The 17,140-nt window shown below is 40.5% G+C and overlaps 2 protein-coding genes across 3 annotated transcripts; one reads left to right on the forward strand and one right to left on the reverse strand.

Annotated features, from left to right (window-relative positions):
- Positions 1-7,228: 7,228 nt before the first annotated feature.
- LOC146690586 (TLR adapter interacting with SLC15A4 on the lysosome) lies at positions 7,229-12,355 on the reverse strand. Of its 2 annotated transcripts, none has more exons than XM_085435045.1 (2): positions 12,262-12,355; positions 7,229-8,510 (listed from the first exon to the last, which is right to left on the reverse strand). In XM_085435045.1, exon 2 carries the CDS (start codon positions 8,506-8,508, stop codon positions 7,555-7,557), a length of 954 nt encoding a protein of 317 aa, XP_085291171.1. In that variant the 5' UTR covers positions 8,509-8,510; positions 12,262-12,355; the 3' UTR covers positions 7,229-7,554. The 2 variants fall into 2 exon arrangements, with proteins under 2 accessions (XP_085291171.1, XP_085291170.1); XM_085435044.1 differs by lacking the exon at positions 12,262-12,355 and adding an exon at positions 11,962-12,026.
- Positions 12,356-13,352: 997 nt separating this feature from the next.
- c9h13orf42 (chromosome 9 C13orf42 homolog) lies at positions 13,353-16,290 on the forward strand. The gene is made up of 3 exons (XM_085435751.1): positions 13,353-14,025; positions 14,110-14,254; positions 15,968-16,290. The coding sequence occupies exons 1-3, from the start codon at positions 13,606-13,608 to the stop codon at positions 16,210-16,212; spliced, it is 810 nt and encodes a 269-aa protein (XP_085291877.1). The 5' UTR covers positions 13,353-13,605; the 3' UTR covers positions 16,213-16,290.
- Positions 16,291-17,140: the final 850 nt, after the last annotated feature.

The raw sequence follows: 17,140 nt of genomic DNA on the forward strand, positions 1-17,140 counted from the left end.
CTATTCCGGAGGGACCTACAACCTCTGATTCTGAATAACAAGAAAGTAGAACCCCATACTATTGAAATACATGAAAAAAGGGGGGGAAACTGAAAGCAAAAAGCTAATATAGTGCTAGAGACGTCTGCAGAGAGAGAGGAAAAAAGAGTTATGACAACAAAGTAAGGCATTCTGGGAAAAGAGGAAAGGCAACCACATCCTAATTAGAAACATCACGCCCTGGTGCACTACAGGCACGCTTGGTTGTCACTAGAAAAACTGAAAAGTTGTCTATCTGGTAAAGAGAAAGCTTCCAATTTATGAATTTGTACATGCGCAGAATATTGCATCATTGCCTCCAGCTTTCATGTAACCATGAAAATACTTGTGCCTGATCAAAGGAAAAGTACAAAAGAAAAGATTTTTATGAAACACAAGTGCATCGGCGCAACCTGAAAGCAGCAGTGAATGAAGACGACTGTGGTGATACCTGCCAGTATACCGCTGGTAGCAAAGCAGATTCAAGCAGATGAAAGCACAATGTCAGCTGACACAAAGGATGCTTACAACTTCAAAAAATAAAATGTAAAAAATAATAAGAAATATGGCTGAGCAGAGACAAGAAGATTTGGAGGACACTGTGTCATCAGCCAGTCAAAGCAAGCATGGAAACATCTGTGTTTTTTAAACTCTCATCACACAACTTAGTACCAACACTTGCCATGCAGAATTAAACTTGAAGCACTATGTCTTTATCGTCAACCAGATACTGACCACAGAGCGCTCATTCCATCGTTTATGAGACAGTTTCCAGAACAGCAGTCACTGAATAACATTTCCCAGAACAGCTTTCACACATTTCATGGACTGTTTTGAAAATCAGATTGTATTCACATGAACTTGGACTGCATAGTATGATTTACCACAGGAGCTGCTGAGCCAGCTCTAAACTGCAATCAGGATCTTGTGCACATCCATCATACTCTGATGTGGCGCAGCCAGAAAGCAGTGCAGAAACTGACTACAGCAAACAGTGGAGAGCAAACAGAGCAGCAAGGACGAGGGGGGCTACATTCGATCACCTGTGATTAAGGTATTATGTAAGAACAAAAAAACTGCATCGTTACAGATATCCAACATCTTGTATGGGATTTTTTCACCTTCCCTCCAGCCAAGGTTGAAGAGCTGTTTACACCAAAACTACCAGATACAGCAGCTTCTATCCTTAAACTATCACGCTCATACATAACTGACCAGTATCAAGATTTATACATTGAAGGCTCACTTTCATTCATGACGTACACTATATGGTCACTGTATATAGTATAATTGCTGACCATGTGCATTCCTTTATGGTCACGGTGGTACCCATCTTCTGATGGCTGCATGTCTCAAAGCTCCAACCATGTCAAACTGGTTTCTTCCACATGTGAATGAGTTCACTGTACTTAAATGGCCTACACGGTCACCAGATCTTGAGATGAGGTGGAGAGATGTGACAGTTTCACATCATGGATGTTGTGAAACTGATAAATGAGCAGCTGTAACTGGAAGGTCGCCGGTTCGATCCCCGGGCTCTCTGTCCTGGTTGCTGTGTCCTTGGGTAAGACACTTTACCCTCCCGCCTACTGGTGTTGGCCAGAGGGGGCGATGGCACGATATGGCAGCCTCGCTTCTGTCAGTTTACCCCAGGGCAGCTGTGGCTACAACTGTAGCTTGCCTCCACCAGTGTGTGAATGAATGGTGGCATTGTAAAGCGCTTTGGGTGCCTTGAAAAGTGCTATATAAATCCAATCCATTATTATTATAAAGAATTAAGGTTGTTCTGAAGTAGTAGCAACATGTGCCTAAAAAAAGTGTCTGACAAGTTGTGTAGTGTTTGCTATGTGAGCCGCCACACACAGCTGCACTCTGTATTCATTATCTTATTCATTATTATCTGTATATTGCTTGTATATTGTGTATTGTCTGCCAACATGTGCATTAGCATAGTAAGACACAGGTGTGTGTATAGCAGCCGTTACACACATGATAGGGCATGAGATTTGTATGGTTTGTTTATGTGCGAATTTCAGTATTTATTTGCACATGATGTAGCCTGATGGGGTTTGCCCTCAGAAAGTAAATATTCAGCACAATGGTCAAACTTTTGGTTGTGTTTTGCTTCCGTTACTTTTTACATTAATCAATCAAAGAATACCGTCCATGAAAAATGTACAAGTTTCAAATAAAAAATGCACTTTGTATTTCTTTCCGTGTGTCTTATGCATTATTTTACATGCCAGTTTGAGAACCTATTGTTTGTAGCCTCTTTACAAACCAAAAAGTGAAATTATGTATACTTTTTTCCCCATTTCATTAAAGTCAAATGTTACTGGACTTGTGTGGAAGGATAGATAATAAAAAGACACTGTTGATTTTTTGCTCTGTAAGCTAAACCATCTGACAAACAAATACACAAAGGATGCACAAACTGATAACAACAGAGATGATATAAGAAGGGGTGAAAGAAAATGTTCATCAAAATCTCCAGATGGACAGGTCAGTGTGTGCGCGTGCTGTCACTGACAGTGATCAAAGTCGTAATCAAAGACAAACACATGAGAACACAGTAGTGCTTTGACGAGTGGAGAAGAAAAAAAGAACCTCCAAAAACACTTTGAAGCTACTCTATCTGTGAAATTGAGGAATCTAAAGATGAAAAACAAGGATCGGGTCCACAAATGAATGTTATGTCTCGGAAATCAGAAATACATAATAAGCTATCCAGTAAAGGACAGCGTGTGGGGGAAAATCTGTTTTCAGAGCCACATGCTGTCCACATTCTGAGTTCTGTGATATATACTCAAACATGAACGCATTATGTTTTCCAGCTCTTTGAGAGCCAGATCCTGCTGCACCGCTGTCTCTCAAGGTCGCTCTCTGTCTGCTCCAGCTTAACCAAGGTCACCCGCTTCACTGCGGGCTCTCTGCAGCCTTGAGCAGCTAACCGACCAGGAAATGTGTGTTCTCCCGTTCCACCACGTATATCTCCCAGTGTCAATCAGACAGTTACAGAGCAGGGCTGCCATTTAATGTTCCTGCATGCTGCCTCTTGTTCATTAGGTCAATCCACTGAATATAATCTAAGAAAAAAAAAGGCAATCGCTCAAGCGAAGTTGAGCTTCTGAACAAATGTTAATCGAATTAAGTGCTTCAATACACCAGCTGTAGTCTGAAATGCTTCCACTTGTGTGTGCGTTTACGTGTTTTCCTGCATGCGTGTGAGTCTGTGTGTAAATCTTTGAAGAACCCAAAAGATCTTGACTTTTAGTAGGCGCTAACAAATTATGAAAAGTCACAAAAAGAAATGTAAACATACGTGGCTGTTCCAATTAACAAGGCCGCATAGTAAAAGCTTTTTAAATAAAGGGAAGCCACAGAGTGCGAAAGGCATTAAAGCCACAATAGTGAGAGTGTATCCGGGACCTTGGTTTTGATATAAAATCCCATGGCCTTGCCTCCACTGCTCTCCATGTTAAAAGCTCTTTGTGACAAGGAAATTACTTTATGAACCTCTGAAAGACACTCCAACACTTCAACCTCCCCGTTAGTTTCATTGCTAGGCCATGAGAGAAGTGCATGTGCGTGCATGTGTTTTCACCACTCTCCGTCTGTCTTCTTTATTCATGTTTTCTCCAAAAAACATTCCTTCCCTTAAAGAAAAAAAAAACTCCACATAGCAATTTTTTTGAACTCTTTGTCCTTCTACTTGTAAAGCATTTGAAACCAAACGAGTAAAATAAAATCTGTAAATTATAAATCTGCTGTGAAGAAAATGTAAATAGCGTGCATAATTTGTGTGAACGGTGAATTTGAGGGTCTCTAGGTAAACAGACTGTGAGATACTGCTTTATGTGGTGTTACCTTCAGCCCTTCAAACAATTCTTATAACCTCTGCTGGAACAACAGGTCTGTTTTTCTTCTTTTTTTTCCTCCAAGGTCTGTGGAAATTAGTTTATTTGAATGTGCTCACGCTGCCGGGCTTGGCATTGGGTGAATCATATTTATATGTGAGCGTTTGTGTTTAGGTCTGTAAGAACTTTGTTCCTTTAACATGTACCTGGAATGTTCAGTCCAGATAGAAGCAGAAATACCAAACATGTGTCTCTCTGGCCTTGAGACTTCACAGGGCTCCGACTGCGGCACTCAGCTCGGTAAACACATTTTCCTCCTGTGGCTTTCTGTTTGGAAAGGAAACAAGGAAGTTGATCAAACACTGGATCAGAAGGCCATGGCTACACTGGAGCCGCTGGTCTTTGAAAGTGGAGAAAAAAAGGGTGAAAAGAATGTGCAAAAACATTGTCCAGCCCTGCTAAAAATTATACATGTGCAATATTTTCCAAAAATAAATCTTGTGGTGTAGATATGCTTATCCTTATCTGAACAGATTTACACCCCAGTCCTGATGACATCATAGAGTCAGAGTAAAAGGGTGCACAAGATAGAGGACATTAACTGGCTGGATAGACACTGACTGTAAGGAGGAGGTGAAAAGGGGGAATAAAAGGTATAGAGGGGCAAAGCCATGAGGATTAAGTTAGGTGGCAATGCTTCCCCCTTGTGACTGATTATCAAACTGCAAGACTTACAAGAAAATCAGTGAAGCTCTTTTTTTGTAAGAGAATAAATAAAGATTTGAATGCCTGGAGCTATATCATGAAACCCAATTTGTTTAATTTCAGAATTTAAACAATTGTCCTGGGCTTTGAAATATACTGCTTAGATGCATGGGAAACACTCAATACTCCAAACATGCAGAAATTCACATTATATGAATAGTGCACAAGAAATTAATACTTGATAACATTTGGTTTTCAAACTAAATGTGATCATAAGCATTCCCATGTGTGGTTTCAAACATCATTTTAAGTTGAGCAAACAGATAAATGTCCAAAAAGCCTTCAAGTTCTTTCTGCAATATGACAACAACTCCAAAAAAAAATACAGTTACAGCCATATAAAAAAAAAAAAACCCTCAGCTAAACCCTCACAGGCTCGAGTACCCCTCCAAAGAAGGATGTGCCCCTGACAGAAGAATATGCCCCTCATAGCGTCGTGATCATCACTTAGTCTGGGATTACATGAGGGCAGATATCGACAAAAACTGTGTACAAGTACCCCAAGGTGAAGAGAACAACCTACCTGCCAATTATCCAGTTCTTTCAATGTCCACCTCAAAGAACTGTTGCTTTTTAAGGGCAACAATTTCTTACACCAGATATCAATTTTTGATCGCTTACTGACTTTCACCCAGCAAAGTGTGAAAGTTAAAGGAATAAAAATGAGCAAAAAAGCACATCTGAGTAAAATACATGGGCACAGATTTAAGTCAAGGGGAACTTTAACCTCACATCATGACTTTATTAAACCACCCTGAATTAAAGAAGCTTTAGAAATAAATATGTAAAGCTCCTACACAACCTTGCTCTACCATTGATTCAGCCTGACAGTTAGATAAGATTATCAGCGCTTTATGACTCCCGTTCTTCTCAGATTTTCTCTCAAGGAGAGTTTCAGAAGTAAGTTATCCATTAATAAGACAGCAAACTATTCAACTCAAAGACTGAGAAGTGAACAAAAGAGTAGCAGTAACTCAAAAACAGCACAAATGGAGCCAAACCCGTGAGTTAATTCAAGTCAGCTCGAGCTGAACTGCATACATACGGCAACATGTGTCACTCTCCTCACATCATATTCCAGACAAACTCTCCCATTTTCCAATCTCTCCCTCCAACAAATCAAACCTACTGTTAACACCCCAGCTCCCACCTGTAGGCTCTCAGCGGACGATTACTTATGATTCCACCGTGCACTGGCAAGGAGTGATGAGCACGCAACAAGATGAGAAACTATAACTACATTCAGCTACAATAACAGCTCATTTAAAATAAAACATAATAAGCGAAAGACACTGAGGCGTGGAAACATGATAAAAGAGGAATGACCTAAAGGACTGAGCTATAAAAAAAATCCAAGTATGATTTCTCAGAGATGTAAACAACTTTTTCCTGAAAGAAGCCAGTAACCGAGGATACTGGATAACATCTATTTGAGCAGGTGAAGAGAAGTCCGAGGTTAAACAACAGGTTATCAGTAAACGGCAGTGCGGCGGGGATGGAGGATGAAGCGCTGGGTCTGGCTGTGAATGGGTTTGCAGAAGATCAGAAAGGTTTGTGGGAGTAGGTCAGAACAGCGGGCAGTTAGACGGTCAGAGCCTTTTTCTACAGCTCACAGAGGAACTCCGAATTGTGCTTCAGGTGACTGATTTTTAGAGGGATCCTCTCTCTAATTACTTAAGGAGGCAAGAATCCGACCCCCCTAAAGTCATCATTTAAATGGATTTCAGAGTAGCCTCCAAAACCATGATCTATAGTATTTCATGCTAACATCAGAGAGTCAGACGATCAAAAGGACAATTATATAAACTAATTAGAGTCCTTAGGGGTTATTAAATGTCTCTAATTGGCTACATAACACATAAAATGACACATAGAGAGAGAGAGGGAACATTCATAAGTCACATTATAATATAAGTAATTTCATCAAGGGTGGGATATTAATCTGTGGATGAGTCAGTAAGGGGAAAGGTGATCTGCAAGACAAGAGAATAAATGACATGAGATGTACAAAAGTGCCTTTGTTTTCTTTCAATGATTTTCAGCAGTCTTGATTCATCTTTGTCCTCATCATACAGCTGAGTTCAAGGAAGAGTGGAGGAGGGGGAAATAGTCAGCTCGTGGAGTTTTCTTTTCATTCTTAAGGAGCAATTACACTCCTGGATGATGACTTTTGAATTAATAGAAAATCTGTTTCGTTAAAGCATGTATTCTCTTTTCATGTGCTGCTCAGACATCATGAAATCAAATTCTTTACATCTGCAGTCCTGATGGGGAGACTGGGGTAACAAACGACTCATGCAGCACTTGGTTACAGCTACATTTTTAGGTAACAGAGCCGATGAAGTTGCTGTGTGAAGCCTAGAATGACAGCGTGTTGATCGAAGGGCATTTCAAGGCTGCACTTTTGGATATTTGTTGCAAATTCAGTGTCTTCCCTCCTAGTTTCATCATAAACAGCCTTGTTTCCTTCGTGAAAAAAAAAAGTCAAATCTAATTAATCAGTGATCATTAAGCATGCAAAATGATCTTAGATGTGGCTGCACATAATACATAATGAGGCAGCATGCTGTTTTTGATTTCATGTTGTTCTGCTAGACCATCGATGTTCTTTTGAAAAACGGGAAGCAGCGGTTTCAGTTTTCAGTTCCTGTTTTTATTTTCTTTAGAAAGTTAAAGCTGCACTAAAGACAGGTAAACACAGATCCCAGTGTCATCACTGCAAATTCAATTTAGGATGCATGAATACGGCACATTTTCCAGGTAATTACTGCATAATCCCACGTAGAACTCTCATTTAACATCTTCTCAAGAGCTAATAAAATAAAAATGTGGTTTTCAGTCCAATCCTGGGTTTTTTCAGTGTTGTACTGAAATGAAAGGCAGTATTGAATGAAGGAGTTCCTTGACAGTGGGGTCACTCATTACTCTCTGTGAGTTGCTCCCTGGATGCCTCATTAGAAATCTGCAGAAAGGGAGTACTGATCTCACTTGACTGCATATCACCAGCGACTCGCAGGAAGCAGCTCAGGACCATGTCCTTGGCCAAGCCGGCCTCCATGTTGCCCTCCCGGCTGAGCTGCAAAGTGATTTGGTCCAGGCTGGTGAGGACCAGCTCTGAGCCCAGTAAAGGGCAAATGGCACTTGCGTCAGAGTCTGAACCAGGGGCTCCTTCTCTTGCCATATTCTCCATCATGTATTGCTGATACAGATCCAGGAGTTTTTGCTCCAGGTAGTGATTCAGAAGGGAGTTGGAAAATGGACCTTCATGCTCCTGGAGCAAAAAGCTCCGATCACGGCCGCTCCCCAGTCTCCACCGATTCGAACCTCCCCTCAGTGGAAACAGCATCCCATCCCGAGCTTCGTGTCCTTGGAGGGAATCTTCCACAGCTGGGGGCACATCACAAGACTGGATAAAGGGACCGACATCCGGTACATTGGCACACACCCTCAGCTCGCAATTATTAGCTGAGAGAGGCAGCACTTGGTCACCTGCAATATGAAGGTCACTGTAGTTTTTGCAAAAGCTCTGACAGAACGAGGGAACCAAGAAAGGGGTATCGCCACCTGAGTGAGCTTGGGCCGGGATCTCTATCTCTCGAGAGATCTGCCTGCCTAGATGAGCTCTCTGAAGATTTAAGGACTGCAAAGGAGAAATGTACAACTCAGCTGAAGCCCTTCGGTTGTCTGTAGTTATCTGCTCCGGGGAATTGTGATGAACAAGCGGAGCATGTCTGGTGGAACCTGGTATGAGGGCAGCAGCTGCTTTCTGTGACCCATAAGAATTCTGGAAAGCTGGCTTAGAAGGAAGGGAGTCCAGCTCTTCAAATTCACAGTAGGTCATGATCAGCAATCTGCCTTCACAAAGCATGGCTGCAAGAAAGAGCACATATTCAGAAGATGTATGCAGTGAGAGTAAAGGGAATTTAACATGTGATACGGATATATATATATATATTATGGAGTGCCCTTTAAGAAAATATTATATATATATACTCCAACCAAAGTCTGAATATATAGAATGAAACTTGAATATACAGAATGATCTTTTGAATATATAGAATGAAACTTGAATATATAGAATGATCTTTTGAATATATAGAATGAAACTTGAATATATAGAATGATCTTTTGAATATATAGAATGAAACTTGAATATATAGAATGATCTTTTGAATATATAGAATGAAACTTGAATATATAGAATGATCTTTTGAATATATAGAATGAAACTTGAATATATAGAATGATCTTTTGAATATATAGAATGAAACTTGAATATATGGAATGATCTTTTGAATATATAGAATGTATGAACCTCATTTTTAGAGATGATGTGTTTCTGAATTCTCTGCCTTTACAAAATGGCATCAGCTGAACAATTTCAGTACTTTTTAGAGCTTGACAACTGTTTTGCGACAGCTGTTCAAATTGCAAATTTCCATAGTCCACTAGTTGTATCCTGTGGTTGTACAGTGTTCGAACATTTACTGACAACATTTGAGATATGGCCATCCAACTAAACCCCAAGTCTCGCATATCAGTCAGCTCAGTAGCTGGTATGTTGTACCTAAAAGAGTTAGAAACAAAAGAAGAAATATGTTAACTTCTTTCTTATTTCTTGCATTCATTATCTTGTTTGCCATCTCTTGACTCTTTCAAGTGCCATACACATTATGAATGAATTTGTTTCCATTTTTATCACTTACCTTGACCTTCCTCTTTGAGATGTAGAATGATATAATGAGCCCATAACATGTGCTTCAGCTTCTGCTCGAAGTGTTAGCTCAGTTGACATCTCCATCAGTGATTGATAAATTCCCTCAAGAAGTGTGCATAATCTTCTCCCAGAAACATTTTGTTGAACATTATTCATGAGCACTAGAAATGTTGCAATAATGAAAACGTGTTCTTCAAGGTGATGTAGTATAAATTCAAATTATTTCTACCATTTGCAATTTGAACAGCTGTCACAAAACAGTTGTCAAGCTCTAAAAAGTACTGAAATAGTTCAGCTGATGCCATTTTGTAAAGGCAGAGAATTCAGAAACACATCATCTCTAAAAATGAGGTTCATACATTCTATATACAGTGGGGCAAAAAAGTATTTAGTCAGCCACCGATTGTGCAAGTTCCCCCACTTAAAATGATGACAGAGGTCAGTAATTTGCACCAGAGGTACACTTCAACTGTGAGAGACCGAATGTGAAAAAAAAAATCCATGAATTCACATGGTAGGATTTGTAAAGAATTTATTCGTAAATTAGGGTGGAAAATAAGTATTTGGTCACCTCAAACAAGGAAAATCTCTGGCTCTCACAGACCTGTAACGTCTTCTGTAAGAAGCTTTTCTGTCCCCCACTCGTTACCTGTATGAATGGCACCTGTTTGAACTCATCATCTGTATAAAAGACACCTGTCCACAGCCTCAAACAGTCAGACTCCAAACTCTGCCATGGCCAAGACCAAAGAGCTTTCGAAGGACACCAGGAAAAGTATTGTAGACCTGCACCAGACTGGGAAGAGTGAATCTACAATAGGCAAGCAGCTTGGTTTGAAAAAATCAACTGTGGGAGCAATCATCAGAAAATGGAAGACATACAAGACCACTGATAATCTCCCTCGATCTGGGGCTCCACGCAAGATCTCATCCCGTGGGGTCAAAATGATCATGAGAACGGTGAGCAAAGATCCCAGAACCACACGGGGGGACCTGGTGAATGACCTGCAGAGAGCTGGGACCAAAGTAACAAAGGTCACCATCAGTAACACACTACAACGGCAGGGAATCAAATCCCGCAGTGCCAGACGTGTTCCGCTGCTGAAGCCAGTGCATGTCCAGGCCCGTCTGAAGTTTGCCAGAGAGCACATGGATGATACAGCAGAGGATTGGGAGAATGTCATGTGGTCAGATGAAACCAAAGTAGAACTTTTTGGTATAAACTCAACTCGTCGTGTTTGGAAGAAGAAGAATACTGAGTTGCATCCCAAGAACACCATACCTACTGTGAAGCATGGGGGTGGAAACATCATGCTATGGGGCTGTTTTTCTGCCAAGGGGACGGGACGACTGATCCGTGTTAAGGACAGAATGAATGGGGCCATGTATCGTGAGATTTTGAGCCAAAACCTCCTTCCATCAGTGAGAACTTTGAAGATGAAACGAGGCTGGGTCTTCCAACATGACAATGATCCAAAACACACCGCCCGGGCAACAAAGGAGTGGCTCCGTAAGAAGCATTTGAAAGTCCTGGAGTGGCCTAGCCAGTCTCCAGACCTCAACCCCATAGAAAATCTGTGGCGGGAGTTGAAAGTCTGTGTTGCTCGGCGACAGCCCCAAAACATCACTGCTCTTGAGAAGATCTGCATGGAGGAATGGGCCAAAATACCAGCTACTGTGTGTGCAAACCTGGTAAAGACCTATAGTAAACGTTTGACCTCTGTTATTGCCAACAAAGGTTATGTTGCAAAGTATTGAGTTGTATTTTTGTTATTGACCAAATACTTATTTTCCACCCTGATTTACGAATAAATTCTTTACAAATCCTACCATGTGAATTCATGGATTTTTTTTTCACATTCTGTCTCTCACAGTTGAAGTGTACCTCTGGTGCAAATTACTGACCTCTGTCATCGTTTTAGGTGGGGGAACTTGCACAATCGGTGGCTGACTAAATACTTTTTTGCCCCACTGTATATTCAAGCTTCATTCTATATATTCAAAAGATCATTCTATATATTCAAGTTTCATTCTATATATTCAAGCTTCATTCTATATATTCAAAAGATCATTCTATATATTCAAGTTTCATTCTATATGTTCAAAAGATCATTCTATATATTCAAGTTTCATTCTATATATTCAAAAGATCATTCTATATATTCAAGTTTCATTCTATATATTCAAAAGATCATACTATATATTCAGACTTTGGTTGGAATATATATATAATATTTTCCTAAAGGGCATTCCATAATATATATATATATATATATATATATATATATATATATATATATATATATATATATATATATATATTTGCAGCACACATCCCTACAGGCTTTTATTTAAGTGCATACAAACAGTATGCGTTTGAATAAAGGCACCAAAACGGGACATAAGCAACACTGAGAGAACATTTTGCATAAGCATTATAAGAAGCATCAAACTATTTCTGCTGCACAATTGATCCCTGTTGAAAAGTCTTTGCAAACTATTTCAAAATTTAATTGGAGTTTAAGAAGTTACATGTAACAGAAGAATATGTTGGTTTAACACTTCCAAAGACTGTTCATCTATTAAAAAGAATGATCTTCCTACCTCAGATCTGAGTCACAGAAAAGCTTAAAACCTGTATTTTGGCACTAAACGTCCTAAAGCGGTTCTCTCAAAAGTCTGTTTTGGAGTCTGAACCTGGCTGTTGTTTTATACAACCCAAAAAGGAAGTGGGACTATCCCTTTTCACCTTGATCCCAAGTCTGCAAACTTCTGCTCTCATCATTAATGCATTTCAGCTTGTAATCTTTACAACTAATATGTTGTTTTCACTGGATTTAGCTGGTATTTTCCCTGATTATTTAAACCCTTTATACCTGGCAAACCTAAATAAGACGTGCCTACCTCCACATCAGATTTCCTTCTTGCACTATGAGGTAAAATGGTAGATGCTGGATGACAGCAAGGCGAGATGTGCGCTGTAAAAAGAAACCATTGATGTTTCATTTCCTCACAAAGCAGGTGTGCAACTGAGCTTTGCATAAAAGCAGAAAAGAAAGTCGTGTTTAATATGATAAAAATACAAGGAAACAGAAAGTTCCAGATAACTGATTCCTGTTTTCGTTTTATGGCAGATCACACCACAAATGTTTGAAGTACCTCAAAAATTTCACAGCGTTTCTTTATTAATTGTTGATTGTTTTTAGCTTAAACAGTTTTTTCCCATCCTCTGAGTTCACAGCAAAGCAGAATTGGTAACTTCACACTCAGTTATGTGACCACAAATAATCATTTCCTCCTTGATGCTTTGCCTATTCTTCAGGCACTGAACTGTCAAAGTCACTTGAGCCCAGAGGCTTTGATGGTCGTGAAATAGTTTCTTTTTCCTCACTTGACTCAAGCTTTGCTGTAGTGCAGCTATACACTGAAGTCTAAATCAGATATGTGGTGAAAGTGTTGAGAGGTTTCAGGTGTTATTTATGGCCTGGATTTTTTCGAGATGAAAGCCCCTTGTCGGCTTGAAGGACTCCTTTCTGTCCAGACTTCCTCTGCTTGTGATAGGGAACTCCAACAATAGCAGTGCATGAAACATGAGAGAAAGTTATTTCTTATTAATGAGGAAAGGAAACCTAATATATAACAGCATAAACTCATGAGGCTGTTAGGTTGTTCATGCAGCTGAATTATAAGTCTCGAAAGCACAAAATACCACCAAAGTCTAAACGAGTAAACCCATGTGTAACTGCAGCTTTCTGCTTCTGATTATCTTTCGTTTTCTCTAGTATCAGGTGTGTAAACAGGTGGCTTCACAGCTATAGTCGCTAAAACTAAAAGGTCCAGAGTTTCATTGGTGGCTGTAGTTATTTTGTCCACTTAATCTCCTGTGGGTTAAGATATCTGACACAGGTCTGCTGCTCAGTAATGGGAGCGCAAAGTGTAGAGTTACCAACCCGTTGCTACAGCAATGTTGCTGAGCAACATCCGATAACATTAAGGACATGCTGAGATCAGGTTAGACACCTGTCTCACGTCTGCTCTTGTAGCACAACAAGGTAGCAGTTTGGCAATTTCAGCACCCTGGACAGCTTCTGGTCCCGTTGAACAGCTCCAGCAAAGATGTGATAAGGACTCCCATAAAGGACAACAACTGTTTTTTGTTGGTTTGTACTTTTTTTGTATATGGATAAATGGTGTGCAAAGGGGAACTGGAGAGCAGGTCTGTCAACATGACATACTGTCCTTAGAGGAATGTTCAGAAAGATCAATAATGTGTTCCGTCCCAACCATCATGGACAGAGAGGTCGGGATGGTGGTGGTGGTAGTGGGTGTCGGGAAGAGCAGGACTACCACAACGCTTGCACTGTCAGGCTGGTGCGCAGCACCTCCATGCTCGTTGTAGGAGAGAAAACTCAGGCAGCTGCGGGCTCGACTTTAAAACGGAGCAAAAGCACAGTGAGCATCGAGTCGACCTTGTACTATTATCAGAGACAAGAGGACAGGATATGGCTGTACTCACAGAATCAGAACTGCCTTGAATACCTGGAAGCGCTTGTGGCTCTGAGGAGGCAGTACATGAAGAGTGTGAGCGACTTGAAGGGTACAGACGCAAAGGCCACAGTTTCTTCCAAGAAGAAGCCTGCGCCCTCGCCGCCTAAAAAGGAGGGACCGGTAAGCTTAAACCAAGCAGCCAATATCACATGGAAGGAAATATCAAAAATGTTTTCTTTTTTCTTCTATCATTTTACACCACAGATATCAAGAGCCAAACCCTCAGCACCCCCAGTTCCAACTGAGGACGACACTTTGCAGTTCTTTGATGCGGTCATTGCCAGCTGTGACAGCGAACCTCTGCGCAAGCCATACAAGGATGATGGGCACGCAGACGTGGATTTTATTGGTGAGTTTGAAATTCCAGCATTTAATTTGAGTAATGCTGGAAGTGAGAGAGGATCATTGAACCTTAAGACAACCTGGAAACCTACGAGCAGTGAAGTCACCTACGTGATAAAGCCACCAACAGCTTGTTTGGATATTCTGTTTTGGATGTGATGTGAGACTTAAACTGCAAAAGCAATGATTAAATTGGTTCGGTCAAAATCAGAATATTTACTGTGATTTGCTAAACGTGATATAGGCTTTCTGTTTCACAGCAAACTGCCCTGCTTACATTCATGCATTCATAAGCCACTGATGCAGCTGACTAAGTTAAACATGTAAAAAGGGCTTTTATGCCATTTTTGAATGCACGCACCACATGGTCAAAGGTGCTTGATCTTTAAGTAGGCTACCCTAACGTCTTCTTGTTGTGGCTTCACCACAGCAGATCATCTGCCTCCATCTTCCCTATTTCCCTAACATCCTCCTCTGTCACACCAACCCTCTGCATGTCTTCCTTCACTACATCCATGAATCTCTCTGGGTTTTTCCTGGTTTCTTCCTGCCTGGCAGCTCCATGTTCAACATCCACTATCCCTCCTCAACTACACAAGGTTAATTCAACAGTCGACGTCGTGTATTTTGCAGATTTAGATACAAAACATGATAAACTATTAGGTTCACTCCTCCACCAAGGCCTCACCAATCTCTTATTTTCCAATTAAATGATACGGATCCAATTTTAAATGCGGTCTGCCTTTACCCATGATCACTTTTTTTCTTTTTTTTCCGCATTATGTTGCTGAACGACTGATGGCACTAAAAAAAGGCCCATCTCTGCCCACTCCAGACATGTAAAAACAATGTAATCAGAAAAGGTGTGTATTGGTATCAGTATTAAGCTTATTGCTTGTAGCAGTAAAGAAAAATGCTTCTAAAGATTTATCTTTGTTTATCTTTATCTGATGAGTTTAAACACAAGAGCAGTGGTGCCACACTGAATTAAATGCAGCAATTGTTATTAAACTATGTTAATTAGACCGGTAGACATAATTTGGGAGATATAAATATACACTGACTGAGCTGTTTGAGGCCAGATCCATAATTTCAGTTCAGCTGCTGCTAAGGATTAGATTCATTCATCCTGGAGAGGTTTACAAAACAAATATATCAAATATCAGGCTTTCGTGAATCCTTTCACGGAGGCTGTTTAAACCCGGTAAACATGGGTGACCCAGTAGCTCCACAGTGTATTGGTTTACACATTTATTTAACAAGGGAAAAATCCCCAGCTCATTCCCAGGAGGACACACCCCTGTGTGGTTGTGTCATGAATGGCACCTGGAGTACAGATCTGCCAAATCAAATATGCAGAGCTACCTATTGTGGCAGGTCCTTGTGAAGGGAGCAGCTAAAAGCAGCTCTTTAAACACCTACAACCCAGTGAAAATATTCTCATTAATAAAAGCCATGAGTACAAGTCAAGAAAACAGTCAAACAAAGTAGTTGAAACACTGAGAATTCCAGCTTGAGCTCACCCCATTGCCAACTCAACCTCACAGGGAAAGTATGAAATAATGAAAATAATGATTATTTTACGTTAGGCTTTGAAAGCTCCTTTCAGACAGCGCATCGATGCTAACAGCAAAGCTTTTCTTTCAACTAGCTTTAATTATGGCTGCCACTTGCACATATACTAAATGCTTCCTCGGGTTCTTGTCATTTCCTCTCACAGTGGCCTCCAGCTCGGCCGAACATGACCTCCACTCTAACTGGGTCTTGCGAGTTCCTCGAGTCTCAGATGCTTCGGACCAGACAGCAGTTCCTGACTGTGCCAACGAAAGGATCCCCACGAAGAAGAAACAGAGCGGGTCTACGAGCAGCAGGCTGCGACTTCAGAGAAACCCGATCCACCTGCCCAAAGTGGTGGAGAGCGCATTCCAGACACTGCGCTTCAAGCCCAAATTAAAGAAGCAATGAAGCTTAGTGGACATTGAAATCAGTAGCACTGCCACACTGATCATTTGACACCAGTAAAATAAATAAATAAAGCTGTGCAGACAATTACTTAGTTTTTAATAAAGAAAATAATTTTATTAAAGCAAAAGCAGCCAGCTGTTGAAATATATTTTAACCCTTGTGTTCTAAAATTTCGCTTTTCCTTGGCAGAGACTTGAACATGTCACAGTAAGAAATGCACAAGTGATAATATTTCATATTAATAAGGATTTCACTCTGTTAAAGTGTCCTTTTGGTGCACCTCTGCATTACAGTGTCAACCCCAAATAACTTCATATTGAAAAACACAGCAATCATGACACCAGGGCCATTACATATTTATATTTCAACATTGGATGTGCTAAAGCAGCAGAAGACCACAACAGGTGTCACTCCGGTCAGTTAAGAACAGGAAACTGAGGCAGCAGTTCACACAGGCTCATCAAAACATGTTTAGAAAGATGTTGCCTGGTCTTGATTTCCACTACCACATCTAAATTTTTGGGTCAGAATTTTGTGCAAACAATCTGAAAGCATGGATCTATCTTGCCTTGTATTAACAGCTGCTGGTAGTGTAATTGTGTGGGGGATATTTTTTCCTGCTGCTTTAAACACCACAATTTAACAGGACTATTGCTATTGACCATCACTTTGTGACCTCAGTTACCCATCCTCTGAAAGCAATTATGTTAAAAAGACTAAAAATGAAGGTACCAGACGGCCTACAGTCACCACATCCCAGTCCTTTCGAGCACCTTTGGGATGTGGTGGAACGAGAAATTCAAATAACAGATATTCAGCAAGCAAATCTGCAGCAACTGTGTGACAAAATCACATCAACACGGACCAAAATCTCTGAGGAATCTTTTCAGCACCTTGTTGAATTGATGCCACTGAGAATTTAGGAACT

Source organism: Copadichromis virginalis, linkage group LG16 (assembly GCF_057382275.1).
Source record: "Copadichromis virginalis isolate Kocher_CV1m ecotype Utaka linkage group LG16, C_Virginalis_male_GT1.1, whole genome shotgun sequence".
Taxonomy (NCBI): domain Eukaryota; kingdom Metazoa; phylum Chordata; class Actinopteri; order Cichliformes; family Cichlidae; genus Copadichromis; species Copadichromis virginalis.

Bases quoted from the DNA above. Each gene is read 5' to 3' on its own strand.
- LOC146690586 (XM_085435045.1), bottom strand. From the start codon at position 8,508: ATGCTTTGTGAAGGCAGATTGCTGATCATGACCTACTGTGAATTTGAA.
- c9h13orf42 (XM_085435751.1), top strand. From the start codon at position 13,606: ATGTTCAGAAAGATCAATAATGTGTTCCGTCCCAACCATCATGGACAG. The intron at 14,026-14,109 runs GTAAGCTTAAAC...TTTACACCACAG, and splicing joins CGCCTAAAAAGGAGGGACCG to ATATCAAGAGCCAAACCCTC. The intron at 14,255-15,967 runs GTGAGTTTGAAA...TTCCTCTCACAG, and splicing joins CGCAGACGTGGATTTTATTG to TGGCCTCCAGCTCGGCCGAA.